This window comes from Athene cunicularia, assembly GCF_003259725.1.
Source record: "Athene cunicularia isolate RWA chromosome 4 unlocalized genomic scaffold, athCun1 chr4_part3, whole genome shotgun sequence".
NCBI lineage: Eukaryota > Metazoa > Chordata > Aves > Strigiformes > Strigidae > Athene > Athene cunicularia.
The window spans coordinates 11,627,803-11,648,534 of NW_020799100.1; the positions used below are offsets into that span (position 1 = coordinate 11,627,803).

Sequence of the window (20,732 nt, forward strand, 5' to 3'; positions counted from 1 at the left end):
TGTCGACTTCATTTGTCCACCAACAAAATGCAGCCAGCTCTAGGGCAGAGCACAGCAGCAACGCTGTGAAATTGATACAGAAATCTGCTCTAGTGGGTAGGTAAGTTTACAGAAAATGGGCTGGTCTAGATATTCTTTCTGTTTTCGTTGAAACCTGTTTGTCTTTCAGAAATGTGATTTCTTTGTAAAACATTTGCATTTCAGTGAAAGCTAAGCTAAAAAATCCCCAACATGTGGAAAATATTTTGCTTTATTTGCAGGTCTTTTCTCCCTTTTTCCTCTCCATTTTTTCCCATGACAAGATGAAAAGGTGAAAGAAGAAAGAAAGAGAGGGAAAAGAATTAAAAAACAACAGAAAAATAATCAAAAACTTGGTAACTAAAACTTTCTTATACAGGTATTCTTAAAGTTTTGGCAAGAGATGCAAGCATGATTTTTAGAAAAACATGCTGGAAAAGCACTCAGGGATTAATTATTTTAAAGAGTAAATTTGTGAAAGCTCTTTGCCACATTTTCGATAGCTCCACTGGCTCTTTCAGCTGAGGTTGAACCTTTCCCATTGCCTTTTCCACCTTAATTTGACCATGAGGACGATCATCTCTGTCCCCTTGCAAATGCCATGAACCCTGGTGTCATGGTGCCATGGCCAAGACACATGGGGGTCCAGCCCCTCTGCCCCATTGGAGCTCAGCCTTGTTGGCAGGGGGAAGACAGACTACAGGTATCACAATGCAGGACACCCCTTTTTTCCTTCAGAGCTGTGGTCTTGCAGGTGATCCCCTTCCCAGGACCCAGTGGCTGAAGAAGGCTGTGGACCTCCCAGCTGTCAGAGACCTCGGATCAAGGCTGGATGCTCTTCTGGAAGGGCGCATCTCCTGGATCCTCTCCCTTGCTCCTATGTCAGGCACAGAATTAGCTGCTTCCAGGTTATACAGGGCATTGGAAAGGTGAGGGCTGGTTCCTTGGTCACAACCTCATCCAGATTTGAGCCACCTCTGCCTTCCCTTTCCTGGGCTTACTAACTCTTCCTTGGAAAGACTACCCCTTGGGCCAGCAATGGTGCCTGGCTAGCCAGGAGTTCACTTGGCTAGCCCTGTCCCTGTGGAGGGGGAATCTGGAGGCAATGGTTTGGCTGGATGCTGTCACTAGGTTCTGCCAAGGATATCTGGTCCCCTAAGCCATGTGGTCACATACAATCACTTTCTTGTGCTGTACACAGGTGGAGTGAACATCACTCCTGGGTGGGGAGCCTGGGGCAGATTTCCCAGGTAGAGGTGAAGAAGATGGGAACTTTTAGGGCTCCCCAGGACAGACTGGTCACACAATGAAGACAAGTTACTGCCCAGCTCTCCCTACCATGAAGAGGAGGAGATTTCACACCACTGATGGTCTACCAGACATACACAGTGCCTGAATCTTATCCTGGCTCTTTGCCCAGGGACAAACTGTTCCAGCATCAGAGGGAGATGATAAGGGATGTTATCAAAGCTTTTCTTTGGCTTTTTCAGCTGGAAGTGTTGCTCATGGTCCTTTCCCTCTCCTCCTCATCCCACATCCACCTCAAAGTGACCACATCTCAACTTTCCTTCCCGTTTCACACACATCTCCCCGCCCCATGTTTCCACCTGAGACAAAATAGCCATAAGTCACTTGGGTTTCCTGTGAGGAAATTAAAAATCCTACAAGGATCTGAATCCCTTTCCCCCTCCTCCAGAGGCAACTTGGACCAGAGGACGGATCGGCGTGGTTCAGAGGCTGTGTTCAGAGCTAGTCCCAGGGTCTGTGAAATGCTGCAGCTCCTTCCAGGTGGGTTATGACACGAAGGCAAAAACAATTCAGGCCCAGCCAGAAAATGGCCATGTGAGAGAAATGGAGGGGTCCTGCTGTCCTGGCACAGTGCCTTCTCCTCTCGGCCCTGCGGGTGGCATGGCTTTAGGAAGAGCTGTACTTGTTACTCAGGCGGGAGCTGCTCCGGTCCAGCCCAAGCTCTTGCCCGTTGGCTTTCCACTTTCCAACAGAGCCCTTCTCATCTGTCGGCGTGATGCTCAGAGCTGGTCTCTGGCACCAGCAGCACAGGCAGGACTGCAAAGAGACAAGAGGGTGGGGAGAGAGGTTACAAGTGTGATCTACGGGGTAAAAGAGGAGGAATTATTCTCTTACTGATGCTGAACAGGCAACCTGCACAGTGCCAGACTGGGAGATGCAGCCTGCACTTCTGAGCCTTGATGTCCTGCAGACCTGCTGGGAGCAGGTTTTCTAAGATAGAGCTGGTGTGGTTTGGAAATGAAGATACTGAAATCGTGGTTACCTTTTGCAGTTGTGGCTTCTTGTCCTTGGGGGACAGAAAATACAAGCAGTGCTTAGCTGGGCTCAACTCTTCTTTATGCCACAGCAGCTGGGAGGGGATTCCTTTTCCATCACCTCCCATTCCATCCCATCCCCTCCCTTCCTTTCCCCTTCCTTTCTCAGGGTTCCACTGCTCCTGAAAATTATCTGTTAATAACTTGGTCTTGAAGTTTAAAGCAATCCCAGTCCCTGGTCTAATGGTTTGTGAGGATACTTCTGATCCAGAATGATGGGAAATTTTTTGGCTTGCCCTAGGTCCTGCATTGGCAAAAGCCTCCCCCTGTCAGGACAGCGAGCTCTAGTGTACTTGAAGCTGGGAAGAGAGGCATGTAGCAGGGGGAAGATTTGAGAGGGGAAATATGATCAACATATGAGCAAATAGGGGAATCGTGTGGGTTACTGGCAGCCCCAGTGTGTCCCTGATGGGGCATTTGTCTGGGAGCTAGGAGCTGTGAGGTTCAGACCTGTCTCTGTTGCTGCTTGCTGGGTGTGTTTGCCAAACTGCTCTCCATCTTCCCTCTCATCTCGTAAGCACAGAAATCCACTGTGATGTGGCTGCCTCTGGCTGCACTGTGCCTGGTCTGTGAGAGCTTGTGCCCCTGGGACCAGTGTCTGAGAATGGTCACTGTAGCCAGGAGCTCTGGAGGGGGGAACCCTACCTGGAAGCAGTTCTTGAATTTCCGGCTGACAAAGTAGAGAGCCACAGGGTTGATGCAGGAGTTGAGGGAGGCCATGTTGATCCCAAAGTAATCCATCACTAGGAGAAAACTGAGGCAGGAGGGGAGAGAAGAGGGTGGACATGTTGGAAGCTTACAGAGAAATGAGGGAGGGTTTCCAAAATGCTTGCCAACTGCCTGGCCTGGAATCCTGCTTCCACAGAGGTGCCAGTGCCTGATAACACAGAGGTGAGCACAGAGAAGGCCCTCCTGCAGCTAGACAATTGCGCAACACTTTTTCTTGTGAGGAGCATTTCCTGAAGAAACCAGGACCATGAGATCTGATTTTCCTTGGTGACTCTGATGTTCTCAAACTCAAGCACAATAGTGGTGTCTGGCCTGAACTGGATTTTGGCATGATGGGTAAAGAGGAGAGGGGGAGACAGACACCTACAACATGGCAGAAAGCGTGCACAGCCGTCAGAAGTGCTACAGTCCCTTTAGCCCTACAGAGAATGTTTCTCTGCCCAGGAGACCTCTTTAACCTATAGCTTTAGAGATATATTTCAAAATTTAATTTTTTCTCTTCTTATGGTCCCCCACACCCTTTTTCTGTGCCTATCAGGAGAGCAATGCCATCTAGAAAGGAGCTATTGAAACAAGGTGTTTGGAAGGCAACTCCACCAGCCAGCAATGAGCCCAGCAGAGCCTTTGCCCATGCTCACAGAGGGTGCCAGCACGGTGCCCTCCTGCTGATGCCCCTACCTGAGCAGTTCACATCTGTTGGGGTCTGTCTGGTCATAGATGGTCTTTTTGAGGATGCGGCTGAGGTGGAGAGGCAGCCAGCAGAGTGCAAAGATCACCACGAGGCAGAACACAGTCTTGGCCACCTCCCGACGCTGCAAAGAGAAGGTGGGTAGGAGAGAAGAGATAGTCTGGCTGAGCACTGGAGAGTGGGAGGTGCAAAGCACCATCTCCCCATGCTGAGCAAGGGCACTTCAAGTAATTTGTGCAATCTAATGACAGAGCTGGGCACCTGTTTTGCGTCAAAAGCAGTAACAGCAGGTCCCAAGTCCTGCATGATGAGAGATCGAGGCTTCAGAAAGGGGTAGGGTACCAGCACCACAATATGGACCAGACTCCTTCACACCCCTTCCCACCATTGCTTCTGGTGACTTTGCTGGGGTGGTACTCCCTGGGATATGGGGGCCTCATCCATCCACTCTTCACATTATATTACTGTGACAACCAGCTGGTGTGCCTCAGGGGATCATTCTGCAAAGTGTGGGAGGGGACAGTGAACTATTCATTTCCCTGCACTTCTTGTCTGTGATGTGGCACTTTCAGCATTTGGTCCAGTTTGGTGTGATCTGGGCTGGCACAGCACAGCCAGAGATAAATGGTCATAAGAAACTGGAAATCAAGCTGGTCCATGACCATTGGGCTAGTGGTTTGTGTTATCCCTGAGGCTGGAGACTGTAGAGCTGAAGGCCCATCTCCCTGGTTTAATGCATGTGTCTGCATCAATGTCTGCACAGTAACCACTGTGAGGCTGTGTCAGCTCATATGTATCCTTTACAGGGACAGATACATGTTCTCCCCTTTGAAAGCACTCCCTCCTCTTTGGGAAATATCAGAGTTTCTGCCTTTCTGGTTTTCTTACCCGTTTCATGTGGTCATTCAGAGCAATTCTCATGCCATTTCTCTTGCTCAACATCTCACATGACATGAGGGTGTAGAAGATGCCAGTGCATACCAAGGGGAGGCAGAAATAGAAGCCAAAAAGCCACCAGTCCTTCACATCACGGTAGAACTGCGTGCAAAAGAAAGAGCAACTGGAAACTGGGGAAAGGTGGGGGGCATAACCAAGGCATGAACTGACCCAGTCCCTGACACTGATGCTGGTCTGTATCAGACACTTCTGATGTGTGAAAGTGTAACAGCTCCTGTGCACATGGGATTTTCTTCCCCCGAGGCTGATACACGTTTAACCTAAAAAAGTCAAAGCTGGTGTACATCTGTCTGTCAGTCCAATCTACACTCTTGTGCAAGAAACAGTAGCAGGGAGCTTATTTGGCAGACACAGTGGGATAAATTCTGATGCTTTGTAAGGGTCTTCTTTCCCTGCCCACCCTTAGCTGACCCTGTGATAAAGGTTACCCATGCAGACTGGTTGTGGAGATGCTCTTTGGCCTGCTGGGGCAGCATGGCAAGTTCTGAAGCTTCCTGAGATGTGTCATGACCTTCTGATGTGAATGGTGAAGACACAACACAGCTTAAAGACCAGCTGCCTGTTTTCTGGCCCCACATTCAAAGCAAGTCTGACCCATGTCGCTGCAATGCTGGGTGTTCTGTGCTTTGTCTGATACTGCTCTCCCTGTGTTCACCCTGATGACTAGAAGAAGATGCCTACTGAAGCATCTAGTCCTCTAACCAAGGAGGGAGGATGCGCTGGTTGCCTGTGTCCCTCTCCCTTGCACTGCAGCTGGGGTGGGGCAGAGTACATACCATCATGAAGCTGGATTTCTGTTCAGAGGCAAGCATGCACACCCACAGGTGTCGTTCCCAGTAGTTGAGTTCCACCATGTCGAAGGCTATAGCTTCAGGGACTGCAAGCACAATGGCCACCACCCAGATCAGCATCACCTCCACTGCCTTCCACATGGGGATTCCTATCCCCTGGATCCGACTCCAGGACGCCACTGCTCGGTACCTGCCCAGTGTGCCAACAGGAGCAGATTGGAGTGAGAAAAGCAACTGTCAGGATGGGGCTGAGAAGATGCAGGTTAGAGTTGTCCCCAAAGGCCCTTTCCTCTACGTCTTCCTCCACCACCCCTGACCCTTCCTCTTCGGTGGAATGGGAAAGAAGCAGGGGTTCAGTGGATGAATGTGACGGTAGCTATCCTTGGCCAATGTCCACTTGCCACTGAGGAGGTGCCATCCTTCCCCACCACCCAGCAGTTGTTCAAGCACATCATGATCCTCCCCTCAACCTTTTCCAGCAGGATTTAAACTCTGTCACCAGAGTCAGTTCCTGTTGGACTTCAACTCTGCATGACAGCACGCTGTCCCCATCTCTGAATTTGCCCTAGGACCAAGTCACTCTGCAGTCTGCCTTTTGGTTACAATGAGGGGTCATGCTATAGTCAAATATGGGTCAGGCTGGGCAATGCAGCTGTAGAAGTTGTTTCTTACCTGTCGATGCTGAGAGCACAAAGACTGAGGACTGTGATGCCCACTGAGGCCTTCTGGATGAAGGGGACCAGCTTGCACACCTGCACACCAAAGGGCCAGTCCTTTGCCAAGAGCTGGGGAAGAACCACAGGGTTAACGGGCTGCTTCGGGAAAGCGTGTCCGGCTTCCCGTAATATCAGGTGGTTACCCACAGTGTGTGAGAAGCCCACAAAGAGCAGCTGAAAGCACTCTGAGGTTACCTCCACTGGGATTACACAGTGTGAGCTCTCCGGTATTTTGTGTTGTACTGGGAACCATTTGTTTCCCAAAGGGCTCATTGTGAGATGAGTTGACACATAGATGGAAGGATGGTCCAGACACCGGGTCCTGACTCCAGGCCCTGGCTGGTTTTGAGTGGGTCTGAATCCTAAATGTTGCAATGGGCTTTGGATCACTTTCAGAGGAAAAATGGGTGTCATTCTCTGAAACAGCCAAAATCCAGCAGGGACAGCTTCTTTCAGGTGATTTTCAAAGCCAGTTAGTCCTAAGCCCTCACCATGCTTTGACCCTCTACCACACTTAGATTCCTTATAGAACACATAGACTGTGGCCCCAAGCTCAGCTGGGGAAAGCTGAGGTATTGGTAGGGACAAGATGCCATAGAGGCAGTAGAAATCCAGGCCACTCATGAGAATGAGAGTGAGCCTGGGTTCACAACTTTTATGACACCTGGAGCCCATCCTATGGTTGCCCCTACTCAGAACCACCCCCTCTGTAAGCTTTTTCGTTTGGCCTCAGCAGCAAGAGGAATCGATACAGAAGCTCTCCTGGAAATCAGGGTCTCAAGTGAAGGCAGCCAACAAACACTACCCTTTTTTTGGTCTGCAAACCCAGGGAGCCCACCCATCTCTCATCTGCTGCTGAGACACCACGAGGAAACGGGGCTACTCTTAGGACAAGGTTGCTCATAGTCAGTTTGGGCTTCTCAAGCAAGCAAGTTTCTCCTCCAGGAGGTGGCTGGAAGCAAAAGGGGCAGAAGGGAGAGGGGTTGCTCAGGTGGCCTGGGGAAATCCTGAACATCAATCAGAAAATGTCAGTGTAGATGTGGCCAGAGCAGACAGTCCCAGCCCTTGAGGTTTGACCAGGCAGGCAGCACCAATGCAAGATGTTGTCCTTAGCCTGGACAAAATATCTTGACTTTTCTTTCTGCTGGAAGCAAGCTGTGCTAGTTGCAGCTCCCAGAGACGGTCAAGTGTGTCTCCAAGCCAGCAGCTTGTGTTAACAGCAGGTGTCCTGTAGATGAGACCTTTGGTCTAAGCCATGAACTCTGCACAAATCTCAGTGCAACCCCAGTTCTTGGCTGACCAGGATGCAGAGCTGGGTATTGAGCCTGTGACTGGTTTATCTGCCAGCTTTCCTCAATGGGTTCATTCCCACACCTCCATCTGGTCCCACATGCCCCTGTTTTGTGATACATAGGACCTTCCTACAACAGAGACTTGTGAAATACAGAAGTGGGCAAGCAGATCCTGAAGGGAAGGGCTGTCAGACCCATGTCCTCACAGTCCTGTTTTATAAGCCTTAATTCTTTGAGAACCCAGGCTAAAACCAATCCAACCGCCCCAATACTGTGGGTGATATAAACATGATGGATGGACTCTGCAGTCCAGATCCTCCAAAGTGGAGAAGCATTTGCATCTCATGGAGATCTCATGGAGATCTGCCAGATATTTTGCTGTTGATGTTACTCTGTTCTTGTTAAACGTACATTGCACAACCCAAATTCTTTCCCTGGCCAGATGGTGCATTTCCCATCAAGTGTGGCAAAAGCAGGATTAAAATGGGAATCTTTCCTGCCTTGGTTTTGACTGAGGACAAATTGGAGAAGCGTTGCTGTTCAAGTTTTTGAGGGGCTCAGCTATGACCATGCTTGTTGGGCTGCGTCCACAACCTCTGCCTGTGCAATGGGTGAAGAGTAGAGGTGATGATCCCTGGGAGAGCTGCTAACATTGCAGCTGTGTTCCCCAGACTGTCTGTTCTCTCAGGCAGAACAAATTGTGCCTTATTCCAAGCAAAGGGGGCCTGTTGGGTGAAAGCAGAGATGGGCTGTACCCTGTGGGTGTAGGGGGCAACCTACACCTACACCTACAACCTACACAGTGTCAGTGCTGCTGGCCCCAAGCTACTCTTGTTTTCTTGCACGTGAGTGAAACCCTCTGCATGGATCCATATTCTTGTAACAGTGGGGACTGTTGGGATCATGGAGAACCTGTTTGTTTTGAGCTAAAAACCCTTTATAGTTTTCAATCCATTTTCACTCAAAGTGTATCTATTGTCACTGATTCAAGACCCTCTGCCAGACACACCTGGTTGTTCTCACTGTCTAATTATATGCACCTTCTTCCTACTTCAGATTTCTCTGACTTTTCCCCCTCCACCCAGCCTGCTCAACCCAGGACCCCCCTGGCACTTTTCAAGCTAAAGTTTCCCTTTGACAAACAAATCTGGCTGAGCTCCAACTCCTTCACCCCACCGCATCTCTCCAACCCTTCATAGAAACCTCTGGCTCCAGCCCACCAAAACCTGTCACAAGCAACGGGTGAGAAAGATCTGCAATATCCCAGAGACACCTCCCAGGTGTCATAACACACCTTCTGCTCTTAACTGGGGTCTCATGTGTACTGCTCACATCTGCCTGGCCCTCTCTGCCCCAGTGCACCATGCAGAGCTCAGGTTCTCCTCATTATTTGTTGTGTTTCTTCTCTCTATTTTAGGGAACAGTGTCTCTGAAAGAAGCCCCCATTTTATAATACAACCCTCTTCCTTGTTCCTGGATGAGTCTTCATGTTTAGCTAGAATAAAAAAGACTTCCTTGAGGCTGATCAAGTGAACTGTTCTGGGAGAAGTGTCCCCAGTGCACAAGAACAATAATTTGCTCAGATGAAATAAACATCAGGTTATAAAGTTAGGAAACTGCAAGTGATTCTTTTCTTGTGATTTTAGATGAGATTTAAAAGATCTGGAAGGTTGTGTGCTTGTGTGTTCATGTGCATAACACAGCTGTAGCTGAGAACACCTCTGCTTTCCCAAGAATGTACTCTGAGCTTTTTGTCTGTTTTCATCATCCTTTGGAGATCAGAAACACCCTCCCCCTCTCCCTTGCAAAAATAGAGCCTTCAATAAAGAACAGAGGATAGATATCCCTCAGGGCACCAAGGCAGGTGGGAGCAGACACCATCCCTGCAATCGCCAGGTGGCCAGAGCACTCGTACCTTATATACGTTGATGGGCAGAGCAATGAGGATGTAGAGAAGGTCTCCGAGTGCCAAGCTAGCAATGAGGACATTTGGCCCATTCCTCATGCACTTGTTCTTGTAAATGATCCTCAGGAGCGTGGAGTTCCCGATGATCCCTACTATGAAGATGGTGCAGGACACAATGGTGTTGATGTACTTGAAGATGTGTCTGATATCTGCAGGCTTCACACACACGGGCAGCAGGGGTGGCTCAGAGCTGGTGCTCCTGTGGAGGCTCTCCGAGTGGTTTGACAGCTTGGCATCCTGTAACAGGCTTGAATGGACCAGACTGTAAGCCTGCTCCTGGCTAAGCACCTCAAAGGGGACAGTGCTCTCCTGGAAAGCCCTTGGAGTCTGGCTGTGTGCCGTAGAGAAGAGGCAAGTCAGGAAAATGGCTAGAGCAGTGGAAGCTGGGATTCTGGCCATGGAGGACCGAACGGCAAAGCTGGCTGTGGAAGTCCTCATAATGCTCATGGGACGTCCTTGCTTGGGTCTTGGTCAGGATCTGCAGATGAAGAAAGGGAAAATGGAGAGCACTTGGTAAGCAGGGAAAGGAGGAACAAGATGAGACTGAATGCAAGGAATTGTTGGAGAAAGTCTGTCATCACAGTATTCAGAAATAACGCCAGATTAGATCCTACCCAGTCAAAGCAACTGATCCCTGTGGGTGGGAGTCTTTGCTGCTAAAATTAAACATGCTTGTCTGTAAAACAAACTAAAAGGAAAACAAACAGTCTCTTACGCCTCTTACATAGTATTTCAGCAAATGAGGGCACCTGCCTTTTCTCAAATAGGTGTGTTGAATCAGCTACTGCACCTTCTGAACTTGGCATTGCTGCTCACATGGCAAACCTGACTTTTTTTTTTTTTATGCCCTCACTGCACTTGTCATTTAGTTCCTGACTGTCTGAAGTAGCACCTGCCCTGCTGACACCTGCACATCTGGGTGATTCTGCAAACCCTGTCTTGGGGTCCACAGAACCAGCAGACCTTTTCTTCCAGTTTGTGCCACGAGAAAACTGGAGCCACGCTAACATCTCAATCTGCAGCAGATCTTTCTGTGCCATCTTTCCGTGCAAAGTGAAAAGGCTCAGCGCATTCTTGCTGGGAACCATGATGGGAAAATACTACAAGGGTTTTTCCAGAAATGTCGTATTGATACCTGACATCTATTCCAATTTATGTTCGAGAAGTACAGCCCCTCCTTTCCCATCCTTATCATTGTTAATTGAACCACTTCCTTTCCATATCCACTGTGCCCATTTAACTCAATACCCAGGGATATAAATCTCCCCGTGTTCTTTGCAGTTTTGACTGCTGAGGACAGTAAAAAGTCTCTCAAGCTCACCAAGGCTGGAGCACTACTAATAAATATCACCAGAATGGGTTCTGTTTTGCAAATCTCAGGCAATGCTTTCAGGCAGGACTAGCTAAGCTGCTGCTCAACAACCACATGAGAAAGCTGAGGATGGCTGTAGCCCTGTCCTGGCATGATGTGAATTTGTGGAAGGGGCTTCTAGATGATTTAGACATGGCCACCAGTTGAAAGTGAGCCCAGAGAGGGAGTACAATCTGTCAGTACCCTGCCAGTCTGTCCCAGCACTGTCTGTGCCCCAGACAGGGACTGATCTTGAGTCTCCTAGTTAGAGTGGACAAAGAACATGTTTCTCAAACTATGAAACTTTATAGTTTTGAAGGGAGGAAAAAATTAATGTGCCTAGACTAGAAGCAGGAGCCTTTTGGGGCTTTCCTGGGATGTGCTCTGCTCCAGAGGAGCCAGTTAGGCAGGGATCAGGGTGCCTGTCTGGGATTAGAGATGGGACTTCATCTTCCACTCTGACTCCACCAGGCAGAATTCAAATCTGAGCCCAAATTAGCTGTACCCTGGGGATCTGCTCCCCAGGACCATTCAGCCAAGGCACTTCTAGGTTGTAATTCAGTTCCCTTGCCCAGGACGGGGAGGACCCCAGGACCAGCAATGCATATACAGTGGGAGCATGCTGTTCCCACTCTGGGAAGGCATGGCCAAGCCAACCATGAGTCCAACCAGGTATAATCACAGCTTCTCTAGATAGAGCTGTGCATTCCTCATGTGACATGGGCTCAGGCCAGGCTTTGTAGAAATGTCTGTGCCTTTCTGCTTGTTTGGAAGACTTCAGGTATACTCAGCATGAAGTTGGATTATTTTCCAACAAACCACCCTAGACAGACCTACTCTTTTCTCAGTTTCACCCTGCTTCTCTTGCCAGAAAATCTAAATCAGGCTTAGTCCTTCCTGACTCTCTTATGTCCTTCGGTCAAGTCCTTAGTACTTTAGATTGTAAACAAGCAGCATTAGAAGGAAGCCTAAAATTCATTCCCAGTTACATGTCAAATAAATATAGGCAATAAAATAACCAAATCCCTTCAATCACAGTTTAGACCTCATGAACTAGAGAGTTAAGTTTTCAGTTCTGTTAAAACAACCACGTTTTAATTAAAGATGTTTCTTTTCTAGTTTGAATCCTTATAATGGCACCTTAGATACAGTTTCACCACAGGAAAGTTAAAGATCACATCACTTTTCAGCTCACTATAAGCATGCTTCTATCTGCTAAAATATTCATGCCTGGTGCTTAGCAATCTTGTGTTTTCTCTGTGCCTTTTATCTGTGCAGACTCAAACAGCTTTGCTAATTTATCTTGTGGACAAGCTGCATTGGTGTGAGCCAGAACAGGCACTATTAAGTTATCTGCCTGACTCTGGCTGAAAGAAAAAGAGCAGTTTTCAATGACTTGAAGAGTATTTAAAGGAGTCTCCATGTTGTGGTTGGGGAACAACCCATATCTGGCCTGTGAACACCCTTTTCTCAGAGGTATGTAGGTATTCCATCACTAAGGGATACCTGCAGGTGTATGAGATCTGAAAACTGGGGAAACCCTCAGCCCACACTGTCCCTCCTGCAGGGGCAGAGCTAATTTCCTAAGGAGGGGATGGTGGGATGCCAGCTTGTTGCCTTGGATAACCAGTATAAAATACTATGAGAAAGGACTAAGCTATGCATTAGAATAGCTGATTATTAAGGAGTCTAGACAAGGAGAAGCCTCCTTCCACAAAAGACCCTTTGGAGATACACTGATCAAAGCTGAGGATTCACAAAGTTGTCACCAGTCAGTGTGTGGAGAGGAATGCTTACTGGAATAATCTCGGTCCTTTGTTGCTACAAAAGTCCTGGTACCCTACTTGATCTCAGCACATCCCTAATCAGCTAATTGCCAAATGTGGGACCTTGTGAGAAGAGAAACTTCTCTGACACCACCTTCTTCCTGATATTATTGTACCTAAGCATCTGCTCCAACTGCTGTCCTGGAGACAGCTGGTCAGGGTGGACTTTGCTCTGACCTGTTTTGATGTTATTCTCAGCCGTGACTCCTGCTCAGGTGCTGGGCACCCAGCTATGTTGGGAACTGGGAAAGGAAGGGAGAGAATGGACAAATAACCTCAAGAACCACAAACGTGACTCTGGGTGCAAATCTCTGCTCTGGCTCAGTGCAGGGACTTTAACCTGCACCCTTGCTAAGCTCCTCACCTCTGTCCTGCCCCTGGCTCTCATGGGTGACTGCCCTGACCAATGCCCTCCTCTCCTCCCCACTATGCCCACAGGATTGTAGCTTATAGTAGAGTGCGGACCCAGCCTAGATTTCCTGCCTGGGATCCTTGAGGGTCTGGGCAGCCTACAGGGAGCATCTTTGGATGGCAGTGTGTGCCACTCGGGGGTCTCCAGGGGCTTGGAGAAAGATGGTGGCTTCTCAAGTTGGCAGCTGACAGAAGGATCCAGAGCATCCCTGGAAAGTTGTGTCCTGTGCCCTCTGCAGCAGTGGGCTGCTCTTACCTGCTGTCCCCAATGTGGGACTACAGATCCTGATGTGGCTGTTCAGCCCCTGGGTATTTGGCAGAAGAACTCATGTGAGTATCACAGGACACAGCTCACTGGATCCTGTCCATCCCCTCCACTGAGAAAAAAAGCACTTCTCCCCTATCTTGCCTTAAAATCCAGCAATTTAGTAAAAGGGAAGCATTGTTTTCTCCTGTTCAATAGTCCATTTACTTCTTGCCCCCCATGCTGCCTCTCACATCTCAGAGTGCTTGAAAGCATAACCCTTTCTCAGTTGTGGGGGAAACTGAGGCAAGGGAGCATCAAGAAATTTGTTCAGTGCCTAACAGATGTGAAGGCAAAGCTTGCACTGCTAGATGCAAAATCCTCTGAGCTTTGCTTATGTTGCTAATCATCTGGGAAAGTGACTTGTTGCCTGAAGGGGCCATCCCCATGCCACCTGCCTGGCTGGGGCCCTTCTGTTAGCAAATAGCTTAGATGCATGAAAGTGGAAATGCCCTTTACATTGTGCTGAGTCCAAACTGCAGCTGAAAGCACTGGATTCATGACATGTACACAAGAGAATGATTCCCAGAGAGAAGACGAAACTGAAAACCACTGCCATAAGCCTCCACAGCCTGCTGCTCTCTGAAAGGTGCAATATGCGGGCTGGGAGGCTCAGGATTCCTCTTGCTGGGGAGCCCAGGAGAGCCGACCACATCCCAGGTGGAGTCCTTATCTCCAGCCAGCCTCTCCCACCACGGCACACTGCCTGCTGTCCTGCCTGCAGCAAGGCAGTCTGCCTTGAAGAGCAGTTCCTCTTGTGCTCTCCTGCCAGACTATCATTGACAAACATAAAAGAGACCTTTTCTGCACAGAAATTTCTCTTGCAGCAAAAATGCTATGGGTGGGGGAAAGAAAGGAGAAAGGCAGATGATAATACCACATCCCCAGCTGCTTTCCTAACCTGAACCCAACCTGGTCCATAAGCAGAAGGACCTTCCCCCCAGAGGTGTGCTGGATTTCTTCCCATGCACCCTCTCCGTGCCCACATGGACTTTACTTGGGCACCGTGGTCCATTCAACGCCTCCACCAGAGTGGGGGCTGGAGGCGGGGGGCAGGGATCTGAAAAACATGCAAAAACTCACCCTGAAGCAAGAAATAATTTTGTTTGCAAAATAGTGCATGGAACAGCAAAGCTTTTCATTGGAGTTGCATTACCTTCCTTGTGACCACAAACTTTTGATGCTCCTGGGATCAGTTTCTTTCCCTCTCACGGCTCCTTCCCACTGCATGGGCAGCTGGGCATGTCCTGCAGGCCCTGGGAGAACTGCAGTGTTGTAGGTCCTGGAGTTTGCTTTTGTGTATGGGCTCGTGCTCAGGGGAATGGTTCTTCCCTCTCGTGACTTGCTGAGGTCTCTCCGAATGGAGCAGTTAGTTATATAGAAAATCACAGGGCTTCCCCCTGAGCGCAGCTCCTGCAACCAATAGGCAGAGCGCGGGACAGGGATGGAGGAGGAGGGCGAAGCAGGAGAAACGCAGGACAGCTCTGTGAAGGAGATGAAAATGATAAACAAATAAAGCTCGAGGGGGAGGGAAGGAGCTGTGGGAAGGCTGCTGACCGCAGAGCAGCGTGCCTGCTTAGCATGTTGTAGTGATGGGCTTGGAGGAGCCCCGTAGCTCTGCTTTGGTGAAGGAAGCTGCAACCCTGACTACCTCTGGGGAAAAGAGGCATCAAAGCCTCTCTGCCCAGTGTATAAAGTCAGCTGCTCCACCTGGAGCTTTTGAGGAAATGTTCAGGAGGAAGATGAGTACTGCAAGCAAGGCAGAGGGGAGCTGCAGTGTCCCTTCTAGCAGAGAAGACCGTGTATAAGAAATCCTTATGGAGGTGCTGGGGAAGCCACACTTTTCCTCCAGTGTGGCCTCCCCAAGCCCTGATCTAGGTGAAGCAGGCTGGGGACAGGTTTCAGACCATGCTCCCATCTACAAGAAGTTGCACTGGTGCCTTTTCACATGCCAGATCTGTTTTTATTTTGCTGTGGTTTCTGAGCATCCTGAACTGCCTGAAGAGCAGCATCTGGTTGCTCAAGATGCAGGGCAGAGCACTTCATGGCTGAGCAGCCAGTGCTGCCGCAGGGTCACACCAGTCCCCCATCAGCCAGGCTCAGAGACTCCCGTCTCCCTTCCACCTGGTTTTGAAAAGAAGATCACGAGCACTGCTTTCATGAGACTCCTTCTGTCTTTCTCCAAACTATATAAAGCTGTACACAATTTGTGTTGCTGCACAGCCTGTCTCTTCCCCTGTGGACAAAACCTCTCCCAACATCCTTGGCTCATCTACTTGGAGAGGAAAGTTTCTTTCCTCACCATGTTGTAAACCCAGCTGTTCTTAGGAATGGGAGATTTATTTAGTATGTGGCAGGCTGTTTATTTTTAAAAATGCCAAATCACCTTGCTCTGAGTTCCTTGATGGCTCAGAAACATGTTGGCATGGTGCAACTATACTAAGTCAAGGCAGCTTCACTCTGACGAAGGAATCTCTTTGCCCTTCTAGCCCCAAAACAAGGACAGAAGGAACAGGTTCAGACTCCTTCCCAAATTGAAGACATCTCAAGTGGAATGAGATCATGTTTCTCTGATACACTAGAGGGTTGTGCTGCCATTCTTAGGGACCTCAACAGGCTGGAGAAATGGGCTCACAGGAACCTCATGAAGTTCAACAGAGGGAACTGTCACGTCCTGCCCCTGGGAGGAATAACGTAGATCTCTTGGAGGAAGCCATCTCACAGTCTTGCTCACCCTTGTTGTCCATCTCTCAACTGTTCTCAGTTGTATCATGTTATTTGTATACTGTTTTATCTTCAAGCCATAATCTTGTCTAATCTTTTTTCTTACTATATTTTTGATTACCAGTCTTCAAAGTGTAATTGCCAACTAAGTATGCCCATCATTGGAAATGTCAGGTAAAGCATTTCTTCCTTTCTACTCTATTCTTCATTTTTCTTACCCCTTGACTGAAAGTTTTAAACTTTGGGGCATATGCAGTAAGTTATTAAAAAATATTTTTTTTTATAATAACCTAGTAAGTTCAAAACCCAGCAAAGTCATGCAAAGGTATTCCTATATAGAAGGATTTTTGCAGCAAATCTGCTGCGATCCACTTCTAGAGACAGACTTCTGCATTATGTGTTCATTTTGTCTGACTGACTACAGACCACTTAAGCTTACGCAACATGACAACAACAAATACAACACTGACAAATAATTTCTATTCATCAAAACTCAGAGGCAAACAAATGACTGCCATCACCCTGAGGCTGGGGATACTGGGGCTGATTGCGTAACTGCACACGGAGAGAGATATTCACAGCACATGAATTAACAAGTTTCCACAGGAAACAACATTTTTGTGCTTCACTGCAAACTCTGCATTCACACCAGGAAGCATCACTTTGGGCAGTGTAACTCAGGAGAGGCCAGTATCCATCCTGGATTTGCAGACCTCCTTGCAGCCCCAGTTAATACTTTTCCTCCTGGACAATCACAGGATTGCTGAGTTTAGATCCTCCCTAAGCTTCTGAGTTGAGCAGATGCCCACACAGGTTATGGGACCTATTTGCTGTGTTTGGAGCACAGATATTTCTGCTGCTTGCTATCGGACATGGCAGGTTGGAGTCCAGATGTTTTCAGCCCTGTTGGTCATTGTTGGTCTTCAGTTACTATATCTTAAAATATGTTTTCATAGATCTTTGACTGTTTAGTACTCTGATGACACAGAATAGTCAAAGCTCTTAGTGAGGATTTTGCAAGAAATCATGACTACTCTTTTCTTAAGGTAACACAAGAAATGGATAGGTTAACTCACAGTGGTAAAATATCTGGATGCATTTCTCCTGCTGATTTTCCTTTGCTTTTGACATATCTTCAGACTTTACACTCTTGCTTCCAAAATTATGGACTTTCTATTTTTCTGTATCTCATGGCTATAAATTTCTCTCTCAGCTGCTCCCTCAGCTAAAGAAGAGCCCTTCTGTTAGGAAGGCGTGCCTTCTTCCAGTGCTGCCCAAGCATCCTTTGTCCTGAGGGTTTTGTGAATTCCCAAGATCCTGGAGTAGCATCTGGTTTCCTTGACTAACATCTGGGGTAATTCCAGGCTTTCAAACCTTAGCAATTTCCAGACTACAAGTGGTCAAACCAAGATTACAATAGTTATTTCTGGTCTGTTCTTTAAAGAAATGAGATTTATGTGATTGTGCCATGCTTCCTTATTTCCAGTGAGTTTAGTCTCGGTTTTGATCAAATGTTTCAAAAGGACAAACATCTCTGAGATAACACATCTTCCATTGCATTCCCAGCAGCACAGCACAGAGGACAAACCCAAACCAGTACCACCAGTAACAGGAAGGCAAGGGGAACTCAGCCACTGCTAGGGCCAACCAGCTGGTTGGTCAGTGCTGGGGCATGTGCCTGTCTGTATCCAGAAATAACCCTGGAAAACACTCCTGTGATGGGAGCATGCAGGGGTAGGAGCAGAAACCAGTAAGAACCCAGATTTGGTTTGTCACATTATTCATGGGACTGTTGGGATTTAAGAGGACTTTCTGTGAGAGAATGGCTATGTGAGCAATCCTGTGTGAGAACAAGACTGATAAGAGCCTCAGCCAAGCAAGAATGCAATAAGGATGTGACCCTGAATGAGGAGGGAGAAACTTGACGAGACAGACAACCCCCGGAATGGGTTGGGACGGAAGAGGAAGTTACACAAGGCAGGTGCCTGGCAAGGCTGATGGGGCACTTTTTATCCAATCATAAGAAGGTTTAAAGTGCGGGCTAAGTTAACTGTCCAGTCTTGAGGGCTTGTACTGCATGTTACTCACGTGTGCGGGAGCACATTATAAAAGGGCTTTCTTAGTTGTAATAAATGGGCATTGCTTGATCACATTGGTAGTGTGCGTGCTCAGCTCTCCCACAATGGGACAAGTTTGTTGCTCTCTGGGAAGAAGATCCAGCCAGGCTGCAATAGCATCTGTGTGCAGTGGCTGCTTCCTACCTTGTTAGAGGGATCAGGGGTTTAGATGTCAAGATTCAGAGAGTTCATAAAATCAGTGCTATTTCCTAAATTCTCCCTCCAGAGACTCCTCAAATCAGCTCAGTCCATCATGCTGTGCCACACACCAGCAAGGACTCCTGACCTGACTGCAACTTCAACAGACCACCTCACAGCAAAACGGGGAGATTCTATCCAACCTGTAAGATGAGATTTTTCAAAGATACCTTGGAGGCACAGACAAAACAATCCTCATTAATGTGGAATGTGCAAAGTAAATCTCTTCTGAGAAACTTTGTCCTGGTCTGGACATAGATCTTAGTCTTTAAACTAGGTAAAGTGAGAAGACAGAAGTGATCCCTTGGGATCTGAGAAAAGAACAAAATAATTTAGTGCTGAAGCATAAGCAGAAATAAATCAATGAGGAACATATCTTGAAATTAATGAAGGACGTAATTTCAAGAGGTAATGAAGATAAGACCACGACAATTAAGATGACTCCTAGCAGGAAAAACTTTCTAGCATTATTGTTGGCATTTGCCAGGCAATATGATAGAAGAGATGCTACATTTGCCTTGGGTTAGAATTGACTCCAACACATTCACATTCGTGGTTATCCATTTTCAGCCCTTTTCACAGGGATCATGAGTGAATTTGTGTAGGATCTCTGCTACTTATGGCAGAACTGCAGAAGTTCACAATAAAATACTGTTACATGTATACCCTGTTACAGCCTTTTTTTCTGAGTGGATCCAAGCACAAGAATGGATTAGACTCCTTCCTGTCTTGAGATTTGGCCAAAGATGCCAATAAGAATTTGACCAGCCTAGCTGTTCTCAAAGATGAAGATTTGTAAATAGGGTAGAGATAATCTATACTGGTTGTTTGGGAACTTTCTTCCTTCTTTGTGTGAAAGCGAATGATTAGCTCTGTTTCTCCACAGAATCATTTCCATGATTCCTTGAAGGTTTGATGATTCAGAGCTGTGGATAATCCACAGAAAAGTTATGTCTTTATTTACTGCATACCCTTTTTTACTGGAGATGATTCATCACTCAGAAGATCAGAGAAGAAAAACCTCCATTCAGACTCTTCTCTCTTCATCCTATTAAGCATCCCAAATTGGAGAGTCCATCTTAGGGATCTGTTACCCTCCCCATCTTTCTGTGGCTTCTCAAGTCTTGGCACCTGTCTGCTCTGCAGATAGAGATGTGATAGTACACGGACAGACATGTTCCCATAGCACTTTGCTCTAACCAGATCCGGTGCCAGAAGCAACACAGGTCATGGGCAGCTGTTGAGGCATGTAGTTTTCTTGTTTTGCTTATATTTTTAAGCTTAATGTTTTATTTGTAAGTGTTACTGTCACACAACAGCAGACTGACCGACTGGCAGCAGCCTCTCCTGCCTGCCAGCACGTGCGGCCCTTGCCTGCTTGGCTGCCTGTCCGTGGCAGCCTCAGCAGTCACACTCCCAGGCACATGAGACAGAAATCAGACTATGCATGCACAGGCACAGTGAAGACACAAGTGTATGAACAGGCTAACGAGTGAAATTAATCTGTTCAATGGGGTCCTGACACCATCTCTTCCATCTTGGGGCTCTGACGGCACTTTTCCTTCAGTCGACATATGATGCATCATTTTCCCACTTAGCCTTGCTATGTGACCACTAGACTACATGGTTTTATATTTTGACCTTTTTCCTGGAAGAGAATCCCATATTAATATTTTAAAAAGAATCAATACTTGTAAAAGAGACCCATGAAATCATGAGACTAAAGGAAAGAGAGGGAAGCCAAATGAGAAACTTTTGTAGTCTGCTCAGGCTGCTTTACCATCTGCTCAGTTATTCATCTCACACACAGAGAAAGCTAAATTCGAAGCTCTACAAACCACTGATGTTAAACGGTGCAGTTGTTTCACAAGCACTGACCTCTGCTAATTGCAGCAACCAATTTCACTTCTCAGCAGTGTCTCCCTGGCCTGTGAGGCAAGAGCAACTATGTACAACACATATGCAGTACTGGACTGGATTTCAGCTCTGGATTTAACTTCCAAGGGTTTGGGGATCAAAAACCTCAGAAATACAGTCACAGTATGGACATTAAATGTTTATCATGTTTCAGACTGATAAATTCAGGGCTACAACATAAGTGGCTGTTTGGCTGAAATTGCCTCAAAGCTTTGCTTTGAAGGCAAATGCTAAATCACTAGTTTCATCACTGAAAATTGCATAAGTAGTTCTACTGACTATGCAAGGGGCTTTTGTCCCTTTGGGTATCTTGTTTACATAACTAAAACTGATTTCAGAAACTCTTCTCTCAGTAAACACTGAACTGAAGTTGCTGGAGAGAGAC

General features: G+C 47.5%; 1 protein-coding gene and 1 long non-coding RNA gene across 5 annotated transcripts in view; one reads left to right on the plus strand and one right to left on the minus strand.

Moving 5' to 3' along the window:
* The first annotated feature begins 335 nt into the window (after positions 1–335).
* Positions 336–20,732, plus strand: part of LOC113479931 — a 66,790-nt gene continuing 46,393 nt past the window's right edge. For 2 of the 4 annotated variants that reach the window (XR_003398383.1, XR_003398380.1), the window contains exon 1: positions 337–1,806. This is a non-coding gene — a long non-coding RNA (uncharacterized LOC113479931). Of the gene's footprint in view, positions 1,807–20,732 lie in introns of all 4 variants that reach the window. The other 2 variants (XR_003398381.1, XR_003398382.1) reach the window with 2 other exon arrangements.
* On the minus strand, positions 1,805–9,973 carry LOC113479930 (endothelin receptor type B-like). The gene is made up of 7 exons (XM_026848338.1): positions 9,449–9,973; positions 6,198–6,310; positions 5,511–5,715; positions 4,666–4,815; positions 3,768–3,901; positions 3,006–3,114; positions 1,805–2,082 (listed from the first exon to the last, which is right to left on the minus strand). The coding sequence occupies exons 1-7, from the start codon at positions 9,944–9,946 to the stop codon at positions 1,933–1,935; spliced, it is 1,359 nt and encodes a 452-aa protein (XP_026704139.1). The 5' UTR covers positions 9,947–9,973; the 3' UTR covers positions 1,805–1,932.

Bases quoted from the DNA above. Each gene is read 5' to 3' on its own strand.
- LOC113479930 (XM_026848338.1), bottom strand. From the start codon at position 9,946: ATGAGCATTATGAGGACTTCCACAGCCAGCTTTGCCGTTCGGTCCTCC. The intron at 5,716-6,197 runs GTAAGAAACAAC...CACACTGGGCAG, and splicing joins TGTGCTCTCAGCATCGACAG to GTACCGAGCAGTGGCGTCCT. The intron at 4,816-5,510 runs GTATGTACTCTG...TTTTGCACGCAG, and splicing joins AGAAATCCAGCTTCATGATG to TTCTACCGTGATGTGAAGGA.